Source organism: Dasypus novemcinctus, chromosome 24 (genome assembly GCF_030445035.2).
Source record: "Dasypus novemcinctus isolate mDasNov1 chromosome 24, mDasNov1.1.hap2, whole genome shotgun sequence".
Classification (NCBI taxonomy): Eukaryota; Metazoa; Chordata; class Mammalia; order Cingulata; family Dasypodidae; genus Dasypus; species Dasypus novemcinctus.
In genome coordinates, this window is record NC_080696.1 from 53695260 (window position 1) to 53711825 (window position 16566).

The 16566-nt window shown below is 49.8% G+C and overlaps 1 protein-coding gene and 1 pseudogene across 1 annotated transcript in view; one reads left to right on the forward strand and one right to left on the reverse strand.

The window, feature by feature from the left end:
- The first annotated feature begins 2396 nt into the window (after nucleotides 1-2396).
- On the forward strand, nucleotides 2397-5445 carry LOC101443973 (dnaJ homolog subfamily A member 2 pseudogene; annotated as a pseudogene).
- Nucleotides 5446-6712: 1267 nt separating this feature from the next.
- PEDS1 (plasmanylethanolamine desaturase 1) overlaps nucleotides 6713-16566 on the reverse strand; it is a 28970-nt gene continuing 19116 nt past the window's right edge. Inside the window, exons 3-6 of the mRNA XM_058287222.1 lie at nucleotides 16405-16496; nucleotides 15191-15335; nucleotides 13691-13903; nucleotides 6713-11654 (exon numbers count right to left, since the gene is read on the reverse strand). Coding sequence (XP_058143205.1) covers nucleotides 11533-11654; nucleotides 13691-13903; nucleotides 15191-15335; nucleotides 16405-16496 — 572 coding nt within the window. The 3' untranslated portion in view covers nucleotides 6713-11532. The remainder of the gene's footprint in view (nucleotides 11655-13690; nucleotides 13904-15190; nucleotides 15336-16404; nucleotides 16497-16566) is intronic.

Sequence of the window (16566 nt, forward strand, 5' to 3'; positions counted from 1 at the left end):
CCTTTCTGCGCAGGCGTGCGCGCATGCGCAGACGCCGCCGCTGACGCCCGCTCGGCGGCTCCGCGCGACCAGTCGCCGGGAAGCTTTTTTTTCTTTCCCTTTCCTTTTTGCAGAGGAAGTACCTGCGGGTGTTGGGGCCCGGCAACCCGAGAATCCTTTCGGGCTCGGGTGCGAGGGAGGTATTGAGGTGCTTGGTGAGAAGAGCAGACGTGATCAGACTTGGGAGGGTGCGATTGTGAAAGAGAAAGAAGAGAGTACTTTAAAACAGAAAGCGCCTATTTCGCTTCGGGTATTTTCCTATCTAGTTAGATCCTCCCTACATCTCTCTCGGGTCTGGATTAATGTGAAAGTGAAATTGAGAAGTTAAACTAAACTCATACAGCTGTTACGTGGCCGAGTCAGAATTTGAACCTAGGCTAGATGGTCGTATTTCCAGGGCCTGTGTTCCTGGCCAGAGGTGACTTGTAGGAGGGCAGCCAAATGTTTTGTGGGGCATTAAGGTGGCAGAAAAAGCATTCACTCATCCATTCATTCATTCACTCATCCGTCCATTCATTCAAACAAATATTTAATAATCACCTACTGTGTGCTTATTAGGTGGTATGCTAGGCGCTGAAGGATGGATGTACATCTCTAAAGAAGTTGGTTCCCGCTCTCAGGGGCTTAGATTTTAGTCAGAGGCGATCCACAGAACAGGTAAATAAATAAATAGGAAAGAACATTTCAGTTTCTCATAACTATAATAAGATGGAGAGTAAACCAGAGAAGGGGCATCGGGGTGGTCACATTTCAGCTGAAACCCGAATGATGAGAAGTAGAGGAAATAGCATGTACAAAGGCCTGAGATAAGTGTTAAATACAAGAGGCTACTCTTCCTTTACCATAAAAGGTCTGAGAAGCCCTTATATGGGTGTGAAAACTGGCACTGAGAAAGGTGGAGGGACTGGCTCAAGGTCACGCAGGCAAACATTGGCAAAGGAAGGACCAGGACACTCAGTACAGAGGGCAAAGAAGCCAGAAGCCCTCACCCAGCACATGAAGTCATCACCTTGTCCTGACAGAAATGCCTCTGAAGCATCTCTCAACTCCATCCGCTTTTCCCACTCAGGGCAGGCTGCCCTTGCCAGCCAGAGACCACTCTTGCCCCCACAGGCCATTCTCCATATGACGGCCAGATTTGCTCAAAATACCCTCCTCCTGAGCCTTTAGTGGCTCCCCATTCCATCTGAAGAAGATACAGACTCTATGAATTGAGTGACCATGGAATTGATAATCCAACAGGGACACTCATCAGAATGAAAGGGGGTCTAGTTTAAACTTGCAGAGACCACAAACTCCAGGGCAAACCTGGTTAGATGGCCAACCTATCCACAAGGCCCTGCCTGCACCCAGAGTGAAAGGAGGGTGGGGCCAGTGAAGCACCGAGCAGGCTCTCATTCTCGGGTCGCCAGTCTGTACTTGCACGACCTTGAGAGTAATTACCTCCTTACAATTTGCACCCTCATCCTGGCCCTGCCTGCACCTCTGAAAGTTGTTGCACCTCTCCAGCTGTAGGCCCTTTTTGAAACCCCTGGACCACAACATGCCCTTTTGCTTCTCAGGGCCTTTGCCTGTGCCATTGCCTCTCTTTGGCTTTCAGATCTTTTCAGCATCGCATTCTCAGGGAAGCCATACCGGATTTTCCTGACCAGGTCCAAGTCAGTTATAATTGGCTCTGACCCTTAGTCTCCTGCCTAGCACTGGACACATGTGATGCAACCTGACATTTATCTGTGTATCACGTGACTCAAGTCTGCCTTGAGAAGTGCAGAAAATATTTGCTCTGTACTTTGGATCCTGGTAGTGTCCATAGGGAGTGGAAGCATTTGGGCTCCGAAGGTGGGCTCACCTCTGGAATGATGTTGCCTAGGTTCGAGTCCTCCACCACCACTTGCTTTGCCGTGTGACCAGGCTAAGAGTCTCGAACCTCTCCTGGCCTCAGTTTCCCCATCAGAAAAAAGGGATAATAGTAAATCAACACAGAGGGTTTCTTGGCACGAGGAAAGGGCACTAGAAGAGCTGGCATTCACTGAGCCATCATATCCAGATTTTAATACTGACAACTCGATGTGGCAACTCCTAGGAATTCCCCCTGCTTTATCGATGTAAAACAGAGAACTGAGACTCAGCGCTAATGAGTGGAAGAGTGAGGATTAAAGCACAAGCCTCTTATCCACGATGCTTCCAAAGGTCCACTCGCGGAGAATCCTTGGTTTTCGTAAGGGATTTTTTGCAAGCAAAACTGACAATAAAGCGAATCCCTGTTGAGTCCGACAAGCCTGACGAGCCTGTCTTGGCAGAGATTATCCCACCAGCAAGCAGTAGAGGGAACCAGCCTGGAGCATGCTGGTTACAGTAGTTCAGCGGCATCGCGGCGCCTGCTGGGAGTTTGGTTTCCCACTCACGCTAGCTGCCCCTCCTCCAGCAACACAGCAGGTCCCCAGAGGGAGATTCTTCCCTGCCCCATATCGGCTCTGAGCTGGTAGCTCCAGCTAATAGGGCAACAGAGTCCTGTTTTATCAATTGTTGGGGTGATTCAATCGGTTAGTAGAATTTAAAAATTTACAAGATTTGGCAGAGAGTGTTATGTAAGTATTAGCATCTTTAATTCTTCTCTTTTAATCCTCCATGACCCTTGCAAGTAGCTGTTATCTCTATTTGTCAAGTGGGGAAACTAAGGCTGGGAGGAGTTAGATGGCTTTACCAGGGTCATACTACAAAAAAAGGAGTCAAGTCCTGTTTAGAATCCATTTCTCTTAACCCCAGAGCACCCTGTGGTGAGGGAGGTGGTGCCGCTCAAGTTTTAAACAGGGCATGGGCAGGTTTGCGTTTTTAGAAGGTGCAGCCTGGCTGCCTCAAGGAGACTGAATTGGGTGGCAGCAAAATTGGAGGTGGGGCATCCAGAGAGGGGATGTGGCGGACACTGTTGATTGCCAAGCCAACCGCCATGTCCTCCTGTGCACACAGAAACCTGGTATTGTTTGGGAGACAGAGGGTACAATGCCAGGTGTGAATCATGATTGATTCAAGCCAGTCACAGGCACTGCCATTTCCTTTTGCCACTGATTGGTCCATGGTGGTGTGCTGTGATCCAGTTCTGGCCAATTAGTTGAGGAGGGGAGATGTTTGGGAAGTTTCTCTCCCCTGATGATAGGTGGGAAGAAAGTCTTTTTGTCCCCCTTTATTCTTCTTACCATATGAGGTTGTGATGGTTGGCTCTGTGGCAGCTACATTGAGACACCAAGGCACAAGCCTAAAGCTGGAAAAGCTGACAGACCAAAGAAACCAACACAGAGGGATGGCAAGAGTTAGATCCTGGATGATGTGACTGAACTGAAGGAATCTGGTATTGCCAACCTACAGACTTCTTAGGACATGGAGAAAAAATATCTATTGCTTAAACTGCTCTTACAGGTAGGTCTTTGATACTGACAGCCAAAGGGATATATAACAGATTCCAGAAGCGGGTGCAGTGGTCCAGCCAAGAGACATAAAGATAAGCCTGGATTGTTCCACGGTGTTCATTCGAAAAATAATCTCAACAAGGTTGGAAAACACCCAGGCTGGTTTGGAATTTCTGGGATGTGAAAGACATGAGTAGTTTGAAAAAGTTTATTAAAAATGTAGCTGCCTCGGCCTGCGCCGCCACCCAGCCGCCGCTCGTGGGTCCCGCTCCGCTGCGTGCCCTCCGCCGCCTTCCTATCCGTGCGCTGCTGGGCCGGCCACCATGGCGAACGTGGCCCACACAAAGCTCTACGATATCCTGGGCGTCCTGCCCGGCGCCAGCGAGAATGAGCTCAAGAAGGCATACAGAAAATTGGCCAAGGAATACCATCCTGATAAAAATCCAAATGCTGGAGACAAATTAAAAGAAATAAGTTTTGCATATGAAGTACTCTCAAATCCTGAGAAGCGTGAGTTATATGACAGATATGGAGAGCAAGGTCTTCGGGAAGGTAGCGGCGGAGGTGGTGGCATGGATGATATTTTCTCTCACATTTTTGGTGGGGGATTGTTTGGCTTCATGGGCAATCAGAGTAGAAGTCAAAATGGCAGAAGAAGAGGAGAAGACATGATGCATTCCATCAAAGTATCTTTTGAAGATTTGTATAATGGCAAGACAACCAAACTACAACTTAGCAAGAATGTACTCTGTAGTGCATGCAGTGGCCAAGGCGGAAAGCCTGGAGCTGTTCAGAAGTGTAGCGCTTGTCGAGGTCGAGGTGTACGCATCATGATCAGACAGCTGGCTCCAGGCATGGTGCAACAGATGCAGTCTGTGTGCTCTGATTGTAATGGAGAAGGAGAGGTAATTAATGGAAAAGACCGCTGTAAAAAATGTGAGGGCAAGAAAGTGATTAAAGAAGTCAAGATTCTTGAAGTCCACGTAGACAAAGGCATGAAACATGGACAGAGAATTAAATTTACTGGGGAAGCAGACCAAGCCCCAGGAATGGAACCAGGAGACATTGTTCTTTTGCTACAAGAGAAAGAACATGAGGTGTTCCAGAGAGATGGAAATGATTTGCACAGGACGTATAAGATAGGACTTGTTGAAGCTCTGTGTGGATTTCAGTTCACATTTAAGCACCTTGATGGCTGTCAGATTGTGATGAAATACCCCCCTGGCAAAGTAATTGAACCAGGATGTGTGCGTGTAGTTCGAGGTGAAGGAATGCCACTGTACCGGAATCCCTTTGAAAAAGGTGATCTTTACATAAAGTTTGATGTACAGTTTCCTGAAAACAACTGGATTAACCCAGCCAAGCTTTCTGAACTAGAAGATCTTCTGCCATCTAGACCGGAAGTTCCTAATGTCATTGGAGACACAAAGGAGGTAGAGCTTCAGGAGTTTGATAGCACTCGGGGCTCGGGAGGTGGTCAGAGGCGCGAAGCCCGCAATGATAGCTCTGATGAGGAAAGCAGCAGCCATCACGGACCTGGAGTGCAGTGTGCCCATCAGTAACAGCTGCAGCAAAGTGCACGGGTGGATTTTCTTTCCATGTTTGCCTGATTTGTTTTCAGCGATCCAGCTGGAATATCTGATCAATCCAGATGAACTGATGGACATCTGTTGGTCTATGTGTAACTTTAAAAATTGGTATAGTATCTACAGAGTGTATAATTTAAACTAACCACAAAGCTTTACATCTTCATTTTGACTGTTCTGTAGCAGAATAAAGCACTTGAAAGGAAACAAAACTCCCTTTCATACATGGATTATAAGTTTCAATCCTGGTATCTGCTTGATTTTCATCAGTTTCGTGTAGATTTTTATGTTTCGTATTTTAAATTCAAATCCCACTTGTAAAGTTTGTGTACAATTTGTCCTCAAGCTTTGTGTTTGGCTGTACTTGCATTAGCTGCTACAAATAGAATAAAGAATTTCATAGCCAAAAAAAAAAACTGTAAAAACTTTCAGTATGTTTGTATTTCTAGTCTACATAATATTCGATATAATTTATGAAACCTATATTATTTTTAGAGCAAAGCTTCCCAAACTCTAATCACTAGAGAGCTTGTTGAAATGCTATTTTAGTCTCCAAGGCTGCTTAAAGCAAATACCATGAGATGGGTCAGGTTGAACAATGAGAATTTATTTGCTCATGGTTTTAAAGCTGGAAATTGACCAAATCAAGGCATGGTCAAGGCAATGCTCTCTTCCTGATGACCAGCTGCCAGGGATCCTTGGCTCCCGTCACATGGCAGTGTCTGCTGATCTCTCTCTTCGGGTTTTGTTGACTTCAGCTTCTTGCTTCTGTGCCTCTCTCTCTTTGTCTGAATTTCATTTTCATACGACTCCAGTAATAGGATTAGGACCCATCCTGGTTGAGGTGGGCCATACCTTAGCCGAATAGGCTCATCAAAATGTCCTCTTTACAGTGGGTTCACACCCACACTGGAATGGATTAAATTTTAAGATGTTTTGCCAGGGTTCGTACAGCTTCAAACCACCACAAATGCAGATTCTGATTTCTAATTCCGGGATGGCACTGAGATTCTGCATGCAGTTTTAACAAGCCCCCAGGGGATGCTACTACTGATCAACAGACCACACTTTGAGTAGCAAGGTTGTGGATAGCATCATATAATTTTACATTTCTATTTATAGTTTAAAAAAAAAACTCAACCACCTCATGCTATACCTTCTATAATGCAAACTATAGGAAGTAAAGCTGACAGACTCGAGAGGATGGGTCATGGACAACCAGAAGCCAGAGAGTAGAATCCCTAGAAGGAAGCCTATGGTTGACAGTGGGTATGACACATTTGCTATTGATATTTTATGACACATACATTGAGCCACGTGCCCCATGCGAGCCATGTAATGTGGGATTAAGCCCAAGTGTGATTTTCACTTGAAGTGTGTAGCTATTTTATTTAAAGGTAGATCCTGTAGTTGCTAAAATATACCAAAAAGGGTCGGAGTGGAGGGTTGGGGGTCATGATGCCATTCATTTACTCACTTCCCTATTAAGGGCATCTGGTTTGTTTTCTTTGGCTTTTTCCTATACAATTTATTTCTGTAATGTCTGAATTTTATATCATCTGTTACTTTTATGGTTAGGAAAAAAAAGGAATAAAAACCAGGGGTACAGGGCAGGCAAATGACAAAAAGGATGAGTTTCCATTTGTAGTTTGTCAAGAAAAAGATGAACAACCCAAAAGAAAGTGGTAATCATAGCAAACATTTATTGAGTGTTTACTATGTTTAGGCACATAGTGTTTTATACATATTCATTTTATCTTCACAACAATCCTATGAGGTAGGTACCATTATTATCTATATTTTACAGCTAATGAAAACCAGGCATAGAGAAGTTAAATAATTTGCCCAAAGTTACACAGCTTGTAAATGGCAGACCTGGGATTTGAACCTTAAGCTCTTAACCACTGCTACCATGCCTCCCAAGAAAAACAGGGGAAGAACATGAAAAGAATTAGAGATTCAAATGCCTTTTAAGCTCATGAGAAGATACCTAATCTCACTCAACATTCAATGAGTCCAAGATGCAAAGTTTTACATTCAAACAGCTCTGCAATCAGGATGCATTTTACAATGGATGACATCTTAGATTCCATGTAATTCGGTAAGGGAAATGCAAATTAAAACCACCTATCAGATTGGCAGAGAACAAAACATTCGCTAACACCCTGTGTTGGCAAGGGTGTGGGGAAACAGGCACTCTCAAAAGTTGCTACGAGAGTATGAACCGGCACAACCTCTATGGATGAGAATTGGGAAGAACTATCAAAATTTAAAACACATACACCCTCTGAGCAGCACTTTGATTACTAAGAATTGACCCTTCAGACCTATTGGCCCTTATGAACAAAGTCTTCAGTTCTCTGATGCCCAGAACCTCAAGAAATGGGTTTAAAATGGATGGTCCATCCCAACGTTGGAATGCTATGCAACTGTATAAAAGAATAAGGATGCCTTCTCACTATTGATAGAAAACTATCAGATACAAATATTATGTGGGGGAAAAAAGGGCAAGATAGAGAACTGTGTTTAATATCCTACCTTTTGTGCTAGAGTCAAGGAGGGGCAAACAGACATGCATCTATGTATAAGGGAACTTGCAAGTGTCTGGTAGGAATGATGTCCTCTGGGGAAGGAAAATGGGGCCTTGGAGAACATGGGTGTTAAGAGAAATCTACCCTTCACTCTAGACCAGGAGTCAATAATTTTTTCTGTAAAGGACCGGATAATAAATATTTTAGGCTTTGTGGGCCACGGTGTCTGTTGCAACTACTCAATTCAGCCACGGACAATACAAATGGGAACTTTATGGATGGATGCTGAAATTTGAATTTTGTGTCTTCATGTGTCAGGGAATATTCTCTTTTTTTTCAGCCAGGTAAAAATGCTTGTGGGCCAGAGGAAAAAGGATGGGTTAGATTTTGGCCCTCTGGCTGTAGGTGGCTAGCCCCTGCTCTAGACCCTTCTGTATTGTTTGATTCTTCTTCCTTACCTTGGATATGCATTGATCACAAAATAATGCTGAAAAGGGATGCTTGAAGTTTTTAGGCTTATCAGAAGGGGTTGAGGCGTTAAAGTTGGGGCCTGTGCCCTGAGGCATGTGCCCAGAACCCGTCTAAGGAAAAGTGGGGCACTGAGGGGCTTGCATATTCCCAGTGGAGCTGGAAAGCCACCTGATCGCTCTGCACTGCCACCTGCCCCCCTCCACCGCCAGGTAGCAGCACAAGGCCACCGGAAACCAGGCTGTCCCTGAATGTTTCATTTTATCCACAGTATGTTTTATAAGTGGAGCCACTATTTTAAAAATCCTGATTTCTGACTAAATTCCTTAATCAGCTCATGTGAGTAGCAGCTGCCAGTTAGGGCCTGCCCTCTCCAGTCCAGGCCAGTCCCCGACTCAGTTGCCATTTCTTACCTCATGGGTGCCGCCTTCTCAAAGTGGACACATTTCTCACTCCATACCTGTCACCCCTCCCTCTCTCCATGACAACGGCAGTGTGAAGACTGAAATGCAGGGGCTCCAGGGCAGCCCTGGGCTTCCGTCCTGGTTCTGCCACTACCAGCTGCATGACCCCAAGCATGTTACGGGACTGCTCAATGCCTCAGTTTCCCCATCTGCAAAAGGGCCTGTAGTTCCCATTTCTCAGAGCTGCTGGGATGGCTGCCCTTGCCCTCCGAGCTGCAGTCTGGCATGTGGTAAGTGCTCAGTAAATATTAGTATTTTCTCTTGCTGGGCCCTGGTAGGCATTTGTTTGCAATTCCTGGATCTCAAAAGTGACCCCAACGCTCCCGAACCTAATTTTGAAAAGCAGTGGTTTTGGAAAGCACTTCTCCAGGCCCCAGGAGCCAGACCGTCTGGGTTTGAGCCTGCTCTGCTGTGGTTAGTTTTGGGACCTCCGGCAAGTTGCAGGACCTCTCTGGACTCAGGCTGGGGTTTTCTCCTGGTTCCAGGGGAACTGGCAGGAAGTTGGTCAGAGAATCCGCCAGGAAGGCCTGGGGGCAGGAAATTGGCCCCTCTGAAGAGTCTGTCTGCCCCATCTTCACTGACTTTTTTGGGAAACCATTCCTCCTTCCGCTCAGCCTGTGGCTTGAGGGCTGGTCCCACCCTTTTGCAACACTAGGATGAACAGTATTGATTGGTGTTCTGACCAATCAGAATGCTTCCTACTTCTGGTCAAGGAGATTGGCTCAGGGAAGGCACGTGTCCCAATCCAAGCCAATGAGAGCCTGTCCTGGGACTTTTGCAGTAACTGGGGAGGAAAGATTCAACTAAGATTGCCAAATTGGTCCAATGTCAAGTCTCAAGAGAAAAGCAGAGCTAGACAGACCAACTTCTGCTGAATCATGTGAGCCCTGGATCCTGCCAAACCTTAAGTCAGAAACACCTCTGGGCGTCAGTGACATGAGCCAATAAAATTATATTAATGTCTGTTTGTTATAGTTTTCTGCCATGTACAAGTTGGCTAGTTCCAGCACTCCTTCCTTCCACGGTTCCCTCACACAGTTATAAATCAAAATTGTCCAATGTAGTAGTGGGCAAACCCTTAAAGAAAATCAAGTTTATAATAAGACCACATTAAAAAAAACCACAAAAAACCGAAATGCCTTATCAGTGACTGTTCTAAAGTCTTTTATCATTTCCCTGCCCCCAACAGGTTTTCATTTTTTTTTCTAATATTGCAGAAGCTGTCTAGCCCAGACCAGATACCATTATAAAGTGCCATGTTTACCACTGAATTACTGTTTCAGTCAACACAGTAGGTACCTACAATTTTGTTCTTTGAATAAATGAAGATACTCATTTGAAATGTTCAGTGGCTGCCCACTCACCTTAGCCAATGAGACCCCATGTAACAAGCCCCTATCTTTCCAGACTTACTTCTTCCCACTTTCCCCTTGCTCACTCCACTCTAGCCACACAGACTGCCTGGCTATCTCTTAAGCCTGCAAGCTGGTTCCTGCCTCAGGGCCCTTGCACTTGCTTGTGTCAAGAGGTCTCTCTCCTCTGCCAGTTCCATCCCCCCGTCCAGGTCTCAGCTCAAGTGTTCCCTCCCCAGAGAAGCCCTTCCTGACGAATCCATTAGAGCAGCCCCCACCCTGCTTTTCTGATGTGGTCCCATCCTACTTGATTTTCTTTACAAATCACCACCTGAATTTTCATGTGCATTTATTTATGTTTATTGTCTGTCTCTCCACGGGAGGTCAACCCCACCAGGCCACATCCTTGTTGGTCTGTTCACTGCAGACCCTCCATGTCCAGGCCAGAGCCTGGCACAATTAGGTGCCAATAAACATTTGCTGAATGAATGCATGACTAGGGATTGGCCTTCATTAATGTCAACATCATTTCCTGTGTGAAGGCCTTACCCCGCCCCCCACGAAATCGGGGGCCCCTCTGGAAGTGTTTGAAACAGGCATCAACATTAATTCACTGTATCAACTGGCCAAAGCCCTCTGTCCTGGACCCAGCAGTGGAGGGTGAGCTGGGAGTAGAATGAGGAGGGGCCTTGTGCCTGGACTTGTTACCACCCTCTCCCACTCCAAGGCCAACCAGGAAACATCGCAGGCAGCTGAGGTTAAGTAGACTCTTGCTGCTTTGTTATAAATATATTATATACATCCAAAACATGACATTAAAATATTACTCCGTGATACTGAAAAGATATTAAGGCTTTCTATTATTTACATTAAACAAGCAAGCACCTTTAAAAAAAAAACAACAAATCAAATCAAAAAAGTCCCACTCTTCCTTCCCTGTCATACCCCTGGCCAGAAGGGACCCTGTTCCCTTCCAAATGACCAAGACCCCTTACCGAGACCCCTTGCAGGGGCCGTGCCCTATGAAGATGTCCTCAGATGGGAAACATCAGCACTGGCTGGGACCATGTGGGCAGATGGGTAGGGAAAAAGGGGTCCCGATTCGGGCAGGGGCCTCCAGCCTGTCCTGGCTGCCTGGCCCGGGGCCTTACTGAGCTCTGCCATCCTTGAGCAGACAGGCGAGGCTGAGGGCCAAGGCTGGGCTGTCCACCCGCCCAGGCCTCTGGGGTCCACCTGGGCTACGTCTGGGGCTCCCCAGACCACTGAGGCCAGAAAAAGGGCCAGATAAAGGTGACTTAGGGCCCCAACACCAGCCCCTCTGAAGGGCTGCCCAGTGGGGCAGTGGGCAGCAGAGGAACCGGGAGTGGGTGAACTCCCTTTCCCCTTTGCCCGAGGGAGGGGTAGCAGGGTGGGGCTCCTTTCCTGCAGACTCAGAGGCTCGGGGGACAGCAGCTCAAGTGGCTTGGGAGGGGCAGAGGCAAGAAAAAAAAAAAAAAGGAAATGGAAAATCAGTGGCTCAAGTATTCTGTGTCACGGTGTCACAGGGGGTGGGCTGGGGGTGCCTGGGCCCAGCCCAGGCACCCTCTCCACCTGGAGGGACCAGAGGTGAAGGCGCTGGGATTTGGCAGATGGCTTCGGTTTTGGGGGGGATGGGGAAGGTTGGCAACGAGGCAGCAGGCTCGAAGGAGTTATTTGATCTTCTGAGCCCATTTCATGTCGTCCGCCCGAGGCTTCTCGCCCGTCAGGCTCTGGATGATGTCCTCTAGGCGTCGCCAGAAGCCAATCTTCTCTAGAGGGTAGTTGAGCCAGCCTGCAGGAGAAACAGGGCACCGGAGAGTGAAGCAGGGCCGAGGGAAGGGGGCGGCGGTCAAGGGGATGCTGGGAAAGAGCTGGCCCTGAACGGGTCAGGGGAGCAAACCGGAGTAAGCCTACGGGGGAAGGGGTGGGACCCGACCAGGCAGTCTGGGGTTGGGGGCCTCCCACCAACAGGCTCGGGCTGCTCAGAGACAGGCCTTCATCCCCTCCCTCACGAGTTCGCTTTCTCACCAAGCACTTATCTGCGAGCCTCAGGGTTGGCATTTCTTATCGCTTGGCTCAAATGCCACCTCTGCTGCGAAGCCTTCCCTGACCACCCCTGCCTCAGGAGGACCCTAGGCCTCTCACGCCACCTTCTTCCATTTATTTATTTTTAAAATCTTATCGTGATAATATATAACACCAAGCTTCCCTTTCCAATTCTTTTAAGTGTACAATTCAGCGGCATTCGTTGCATTCACAATGTGGTGTTCCCACCACCACCATCCTGTCTCCAAAACCTTTTCATCGCCCCAAAAAGAAACTGTACCCCTTAAACAATAATTGGCCATCCCCCCTCCTGCCAGCTGCTGCTACTCGCTATAATCTCCTTTATGTCTCTGAATTTGCCTAAGCCCCCTAGCCTCGCCAGGAGGTAGATAGGATTATTAGCCCCATTTTTCATATGAGAAGCCTGAGGCTGAGACTCAGTAGGTGGCCAAACTAGGATTTGAGCCAGGTCTGCCTGTGGAGTTAACTGATGTCTTAAATAGCCTAAATTCCAACCCCTCCAAGGAGCATGACTTTAAGACATGCAAAATCTTTTTTTGTGCTTCCCAGCTCTGCCTCCAGACTTAAAAACAAAAAAAAAACCCTATAGCTCACTGAATACCTACTACATGCCAAGCTCTTTGCATGTGCCATCTCACCATCCCCCCACAGCCCTGCGAAGGTAGTAGTGAGGTAGCTGCAACCCATTTTGTGAATGAGAAAAGCAATTCACAGGGAAGTCTGAGTTTCCTATAGGCACACATGAAGGAGCTGATATTCAAAGTTAAATCTGCCTGTGTCAACAGCACCTCCAATGTACTTAACCTTGAAAGAAGCCCAGCTGGCCCTGTTAAACCTTGCCTCACCTCTTTGGCACTGGCCCATTAACTGTCAATGTTCTATGGACTTTCTCATTTGTCCAACCATGCCAGAAATGTTCCTGCCCCAGGACCTTTGCAGTAGCAGTACCCCATGGCCTGGACTGATCTGTCCTCATTTATCTGTAGATTCTTTCAGATTTCTGACCTCCTTAATGTGAACAGCTGCTCCCGTCCCCCTTGCCTATCACTCTTTGGCCCCCACCCTGCTTTTTCTACACAGCGTTTTTCACACCTGGGCTTTGTCATCTATCACTCCACCCCTTCACTGCCTCTGCTCCAGCCATACCGGCCTCTTTGCTCCTAAACACAACATGAGTGCGTGTTCCAGCCTCAGGGCCTTTGCACCTACTGTCCCTGCTGCCTGGAATTTCCTCCTCCAGAGCGTCACGTGACTCTCTCCCTCACCTCCTTCACGTCTTTGCTCAAAAGTTGCTTCTCAGTAAGGCCTTCCCTACACTATTTAAAAGGGCAAATCCCTTCCAGTCCCTGCTTTCTTTTCCTCCACAGCCACTAGCACCATCAGATGGACGCCCCATTTCATTCATCGATTGCCCGTCTTCCCCGCCAGAATGTGCGCACCACACGGGCAGGGGTTTTTGCCTATTTTGTTCACAGCTGTATCCTAAGCCTGGAGCCTGCCTGCACGGAGCTCATACTCAATAACTATTTGCTGGCTGGCTGGTTGGAATCACAAGCGGAAGAGGCAGGGTTGTTTGTATGTCAGTGCAGGGGGTCGGTCTGTCTGTCTACTATGGCAGCCTCAGCACCCAGAACAGTGCCTGGCACCTAAGTGCTGTTCGGAGGTGACTTCTACTGTGACCTCTGTCTGCCTTCTTAGCCCCAAGAAAGGTGCTGCAGACAGGGCAGGGGCGGCCCATGCCACGCCAGCACGTGGCCCCACCTGTGGTGATGCAGAAGTAGGTCTCGTGGGGCGAGACGTGGTGGATGCGGTGGTGTTTACGTGGCAGGATGATGTGCCAGTCCTGTAGGAGGGTGACCCAGCGTGGCAGCCCGAAGTACGTGTGCGACCACTTGTGGATCTGGTTGGTGAAGGTGCCGAAGATGATCAGGCAGAAGACGAAGCACTCCCAGGGGTACAGCTGCTCCAGGACTTCTGCGGAGTGGGGAGAGGGCCCACAGAGCCGTCATGTGGGGCGGGGCCCACTGCCAGCCGAGCCCTCCCCACCCACCCCTGGCTGCTTCCTGCCCCAGGGCAGCACCCAGCAGCCTCCTTCCAACCTCCCATGGCCCCAAGCAAGCTCAGATCCCCGCTCCCAGGCCTCAGTCTGCCCTTCTGCTCAGTGGGCAGAGTGGACTAAGCACAAGTAACGGCTAAGAACGTGGGCCTTGGAGTCAGCTATGTGCGTGGCTGCGTGAGCCAGGGCCGGCGACTTGGCCTCCTCCAGCCTCAGTTTCTTTACTGGTAAGTGGGGATGGTATCTTAGCCCCGGTTTCCCAGAAGCTGAATCTGACGCAGGGATTCACGTGTTTGTGACATGTCAAGGGAGTCTCCCTTCAGGAAAACCACAGGGCGTGAGGGAGGCAGGACAGGATTGTACCTGAGGTGCCTTTCAGAGGTGAGGAAACGTCCCCAGCAGAGCAGGGGGGGAGCAAAGCGAAGCTGTGGCAGCGGAGCCCAATCTCAGCCCCCTCCTGCGGGGTGCTAAGAGCCCCGCGAGTGGGACCCACTCAGAGCCCAGGGGCCTGGCGTTCGGTGCGGCTTTGGCAGCCGCTGGCTCCAGGCTTATCCTGAGGGGCAGGGAGCCGGGGCACCAGCCCTGGCACTTCTCAGCTGAGGCCAAGAGCAATTGTCTGGAGATGGGGGCAGAGATGGGGGGGACCCGGGCTGGGCAGGGCATCGTCGTATCCCCCCCCAGGGAGGCTGCTCTAAGGATCACGCATCAAGGACCTGTCAAGTTGTTAGAACAGTGTCTGGTGCAAAATAAGGACTCATCACCCCCATCTTACAGGTGAGGGAACTGGGGCTCAAAGAGGATAAGCTGACTAGCTTTGAGGATACTCCCTCCAAAACAGGCAGGGCCAAGACGTGAAATTGGTACTGAATCCAGTCTATAGTCTTCCCACAAAGCCAGGGCACCAAAGCCCCAAACCCTCAGGGACAGGCAGGTAATATACGACGCAAGGTGGGGCAGCAGGGAGCAGTGGGGACTGTGGTAAATGAAGGATATGTGTCTAACAGGGACGGGGGCAGCTGCAGCTCAGCTGAAGCCAGGTGAGAACAGGGGCCTAGAGTGGCCAGATGGGACTGTTCGAGAGCAACTGGAAATCCAGATTATGTCAAACACCCTTATTTTCTATGAAGACAATAAGCTAGTTCTGAAGTCGCAGGAGGCGCACGTGAGGAGGGCCTGGCCCACCGCGGCCGCCAGCACGCCCTTACCGGGGCTCTGGGTGCGGAACTTGTAGGCCATGTTCAGCAGCGGCAGCAGCGTCACCAGGCAGTTGTCCCCGTTGGTCTCGATGAAGTCGTGCCGCGTGATGGCCGTCGGGTCGATGTGGTGCTCCCGGAACGGTCGGATGAAGGCCTGGGGTGGGGGTGGGGGTCCCGGCCCAGCGGTCACCCCACGCGGGCCGGCGGCTCCCCGTGATGGGCTGAACACGCTGCACCCAGGCTCGCCTCCCCGTGGGGCTCCTGCAGTGCCCCCCCCCCCACCGGGACGCCTGAACCCAGCACCGCTGACCCCGCCCCACCCTGCGGGCACTAGAGCAGACCAAGGGTGGAGATGACCTTGGCAGAGACCTTCCTGGGCCTGTCTCCCCGTGCGTGCTCTAAGGGCTTGCGGGCAATCTCCACCCTCCGTCCCTGCCCGCAGACAGTGGAGGCCCCTCGCGGTGACACACAGGGCCTTCCTGGTAACAGCGCCCCTTCTTCTCTTAGTTCAAGGGCTCCAATGGGGCTGACCCCATACTCCGGCAGGGGACCCAGGCCTGGCCAATCAGAGCCTCCCATCCTCCTGGCCACAGGGCCTGCCTGAGGGGGGGGGCATGACCCAAGCGGGCCAATAGGAACGAGCCACGGCACTTTGGGTAGAACTTCAGGGAAGGAGATGTTCTCTTTCGACTGGGATGGCTGAGCAGGGTGGGTGGTGGAAGTCTAGGGCAGCTGGGGGCCAGAAATGGGGGGAGACCGAGTCTGCCTGTCTGGCCTACTGGATCCAGCCATGCCTGAATTCAACCCTATCCCTGAAAGTTTCAGTTACGTGAATCAGTTCCCTGGCTTGATTAAGCCACTCTGGACTGCATGCTCTGTTACTTACAAGCAAAAAATGTCTGACTGAGAAAATAAAATTCAATTGAAAACAAACAATTAGTGAGGGAGCAACAGGAAGGCAAAGGAGAGGAAGAAGTGACCCTTAAATTCAAGGGCCTGTGGTGGGACAGACACGTACCAACCTTTCCACCCATCCTATGCCTAATGCTTTGTTTCCGGAGACTCCTAGGGGATTCCTGCTCCAGTCTCGGAACAGGAGGGGACAGGCTGGGATGATGGTTCCCATCTTTCAGGGAAAGAGAGGCTCAGAGAGGAGGGGGCTCACCCGAGGCCAGGCAGCCCGACCTCCTTCTGGGGGAGACGGGCTGGGTGGACATACGCACCTTCCCCACGACGGGCAGCTCCACGGAGCCCCACGTGTCGGCACCCCAGTGCACCAGGCCGGACAGGAAGTCAATAATGAAAGCCCCTGCGACTGTGGACGAGAAGAGGGTGAGCTGGGGTGGGCGCACGTGGAGGGACACCCCCACCCACCCCAGCCCCGG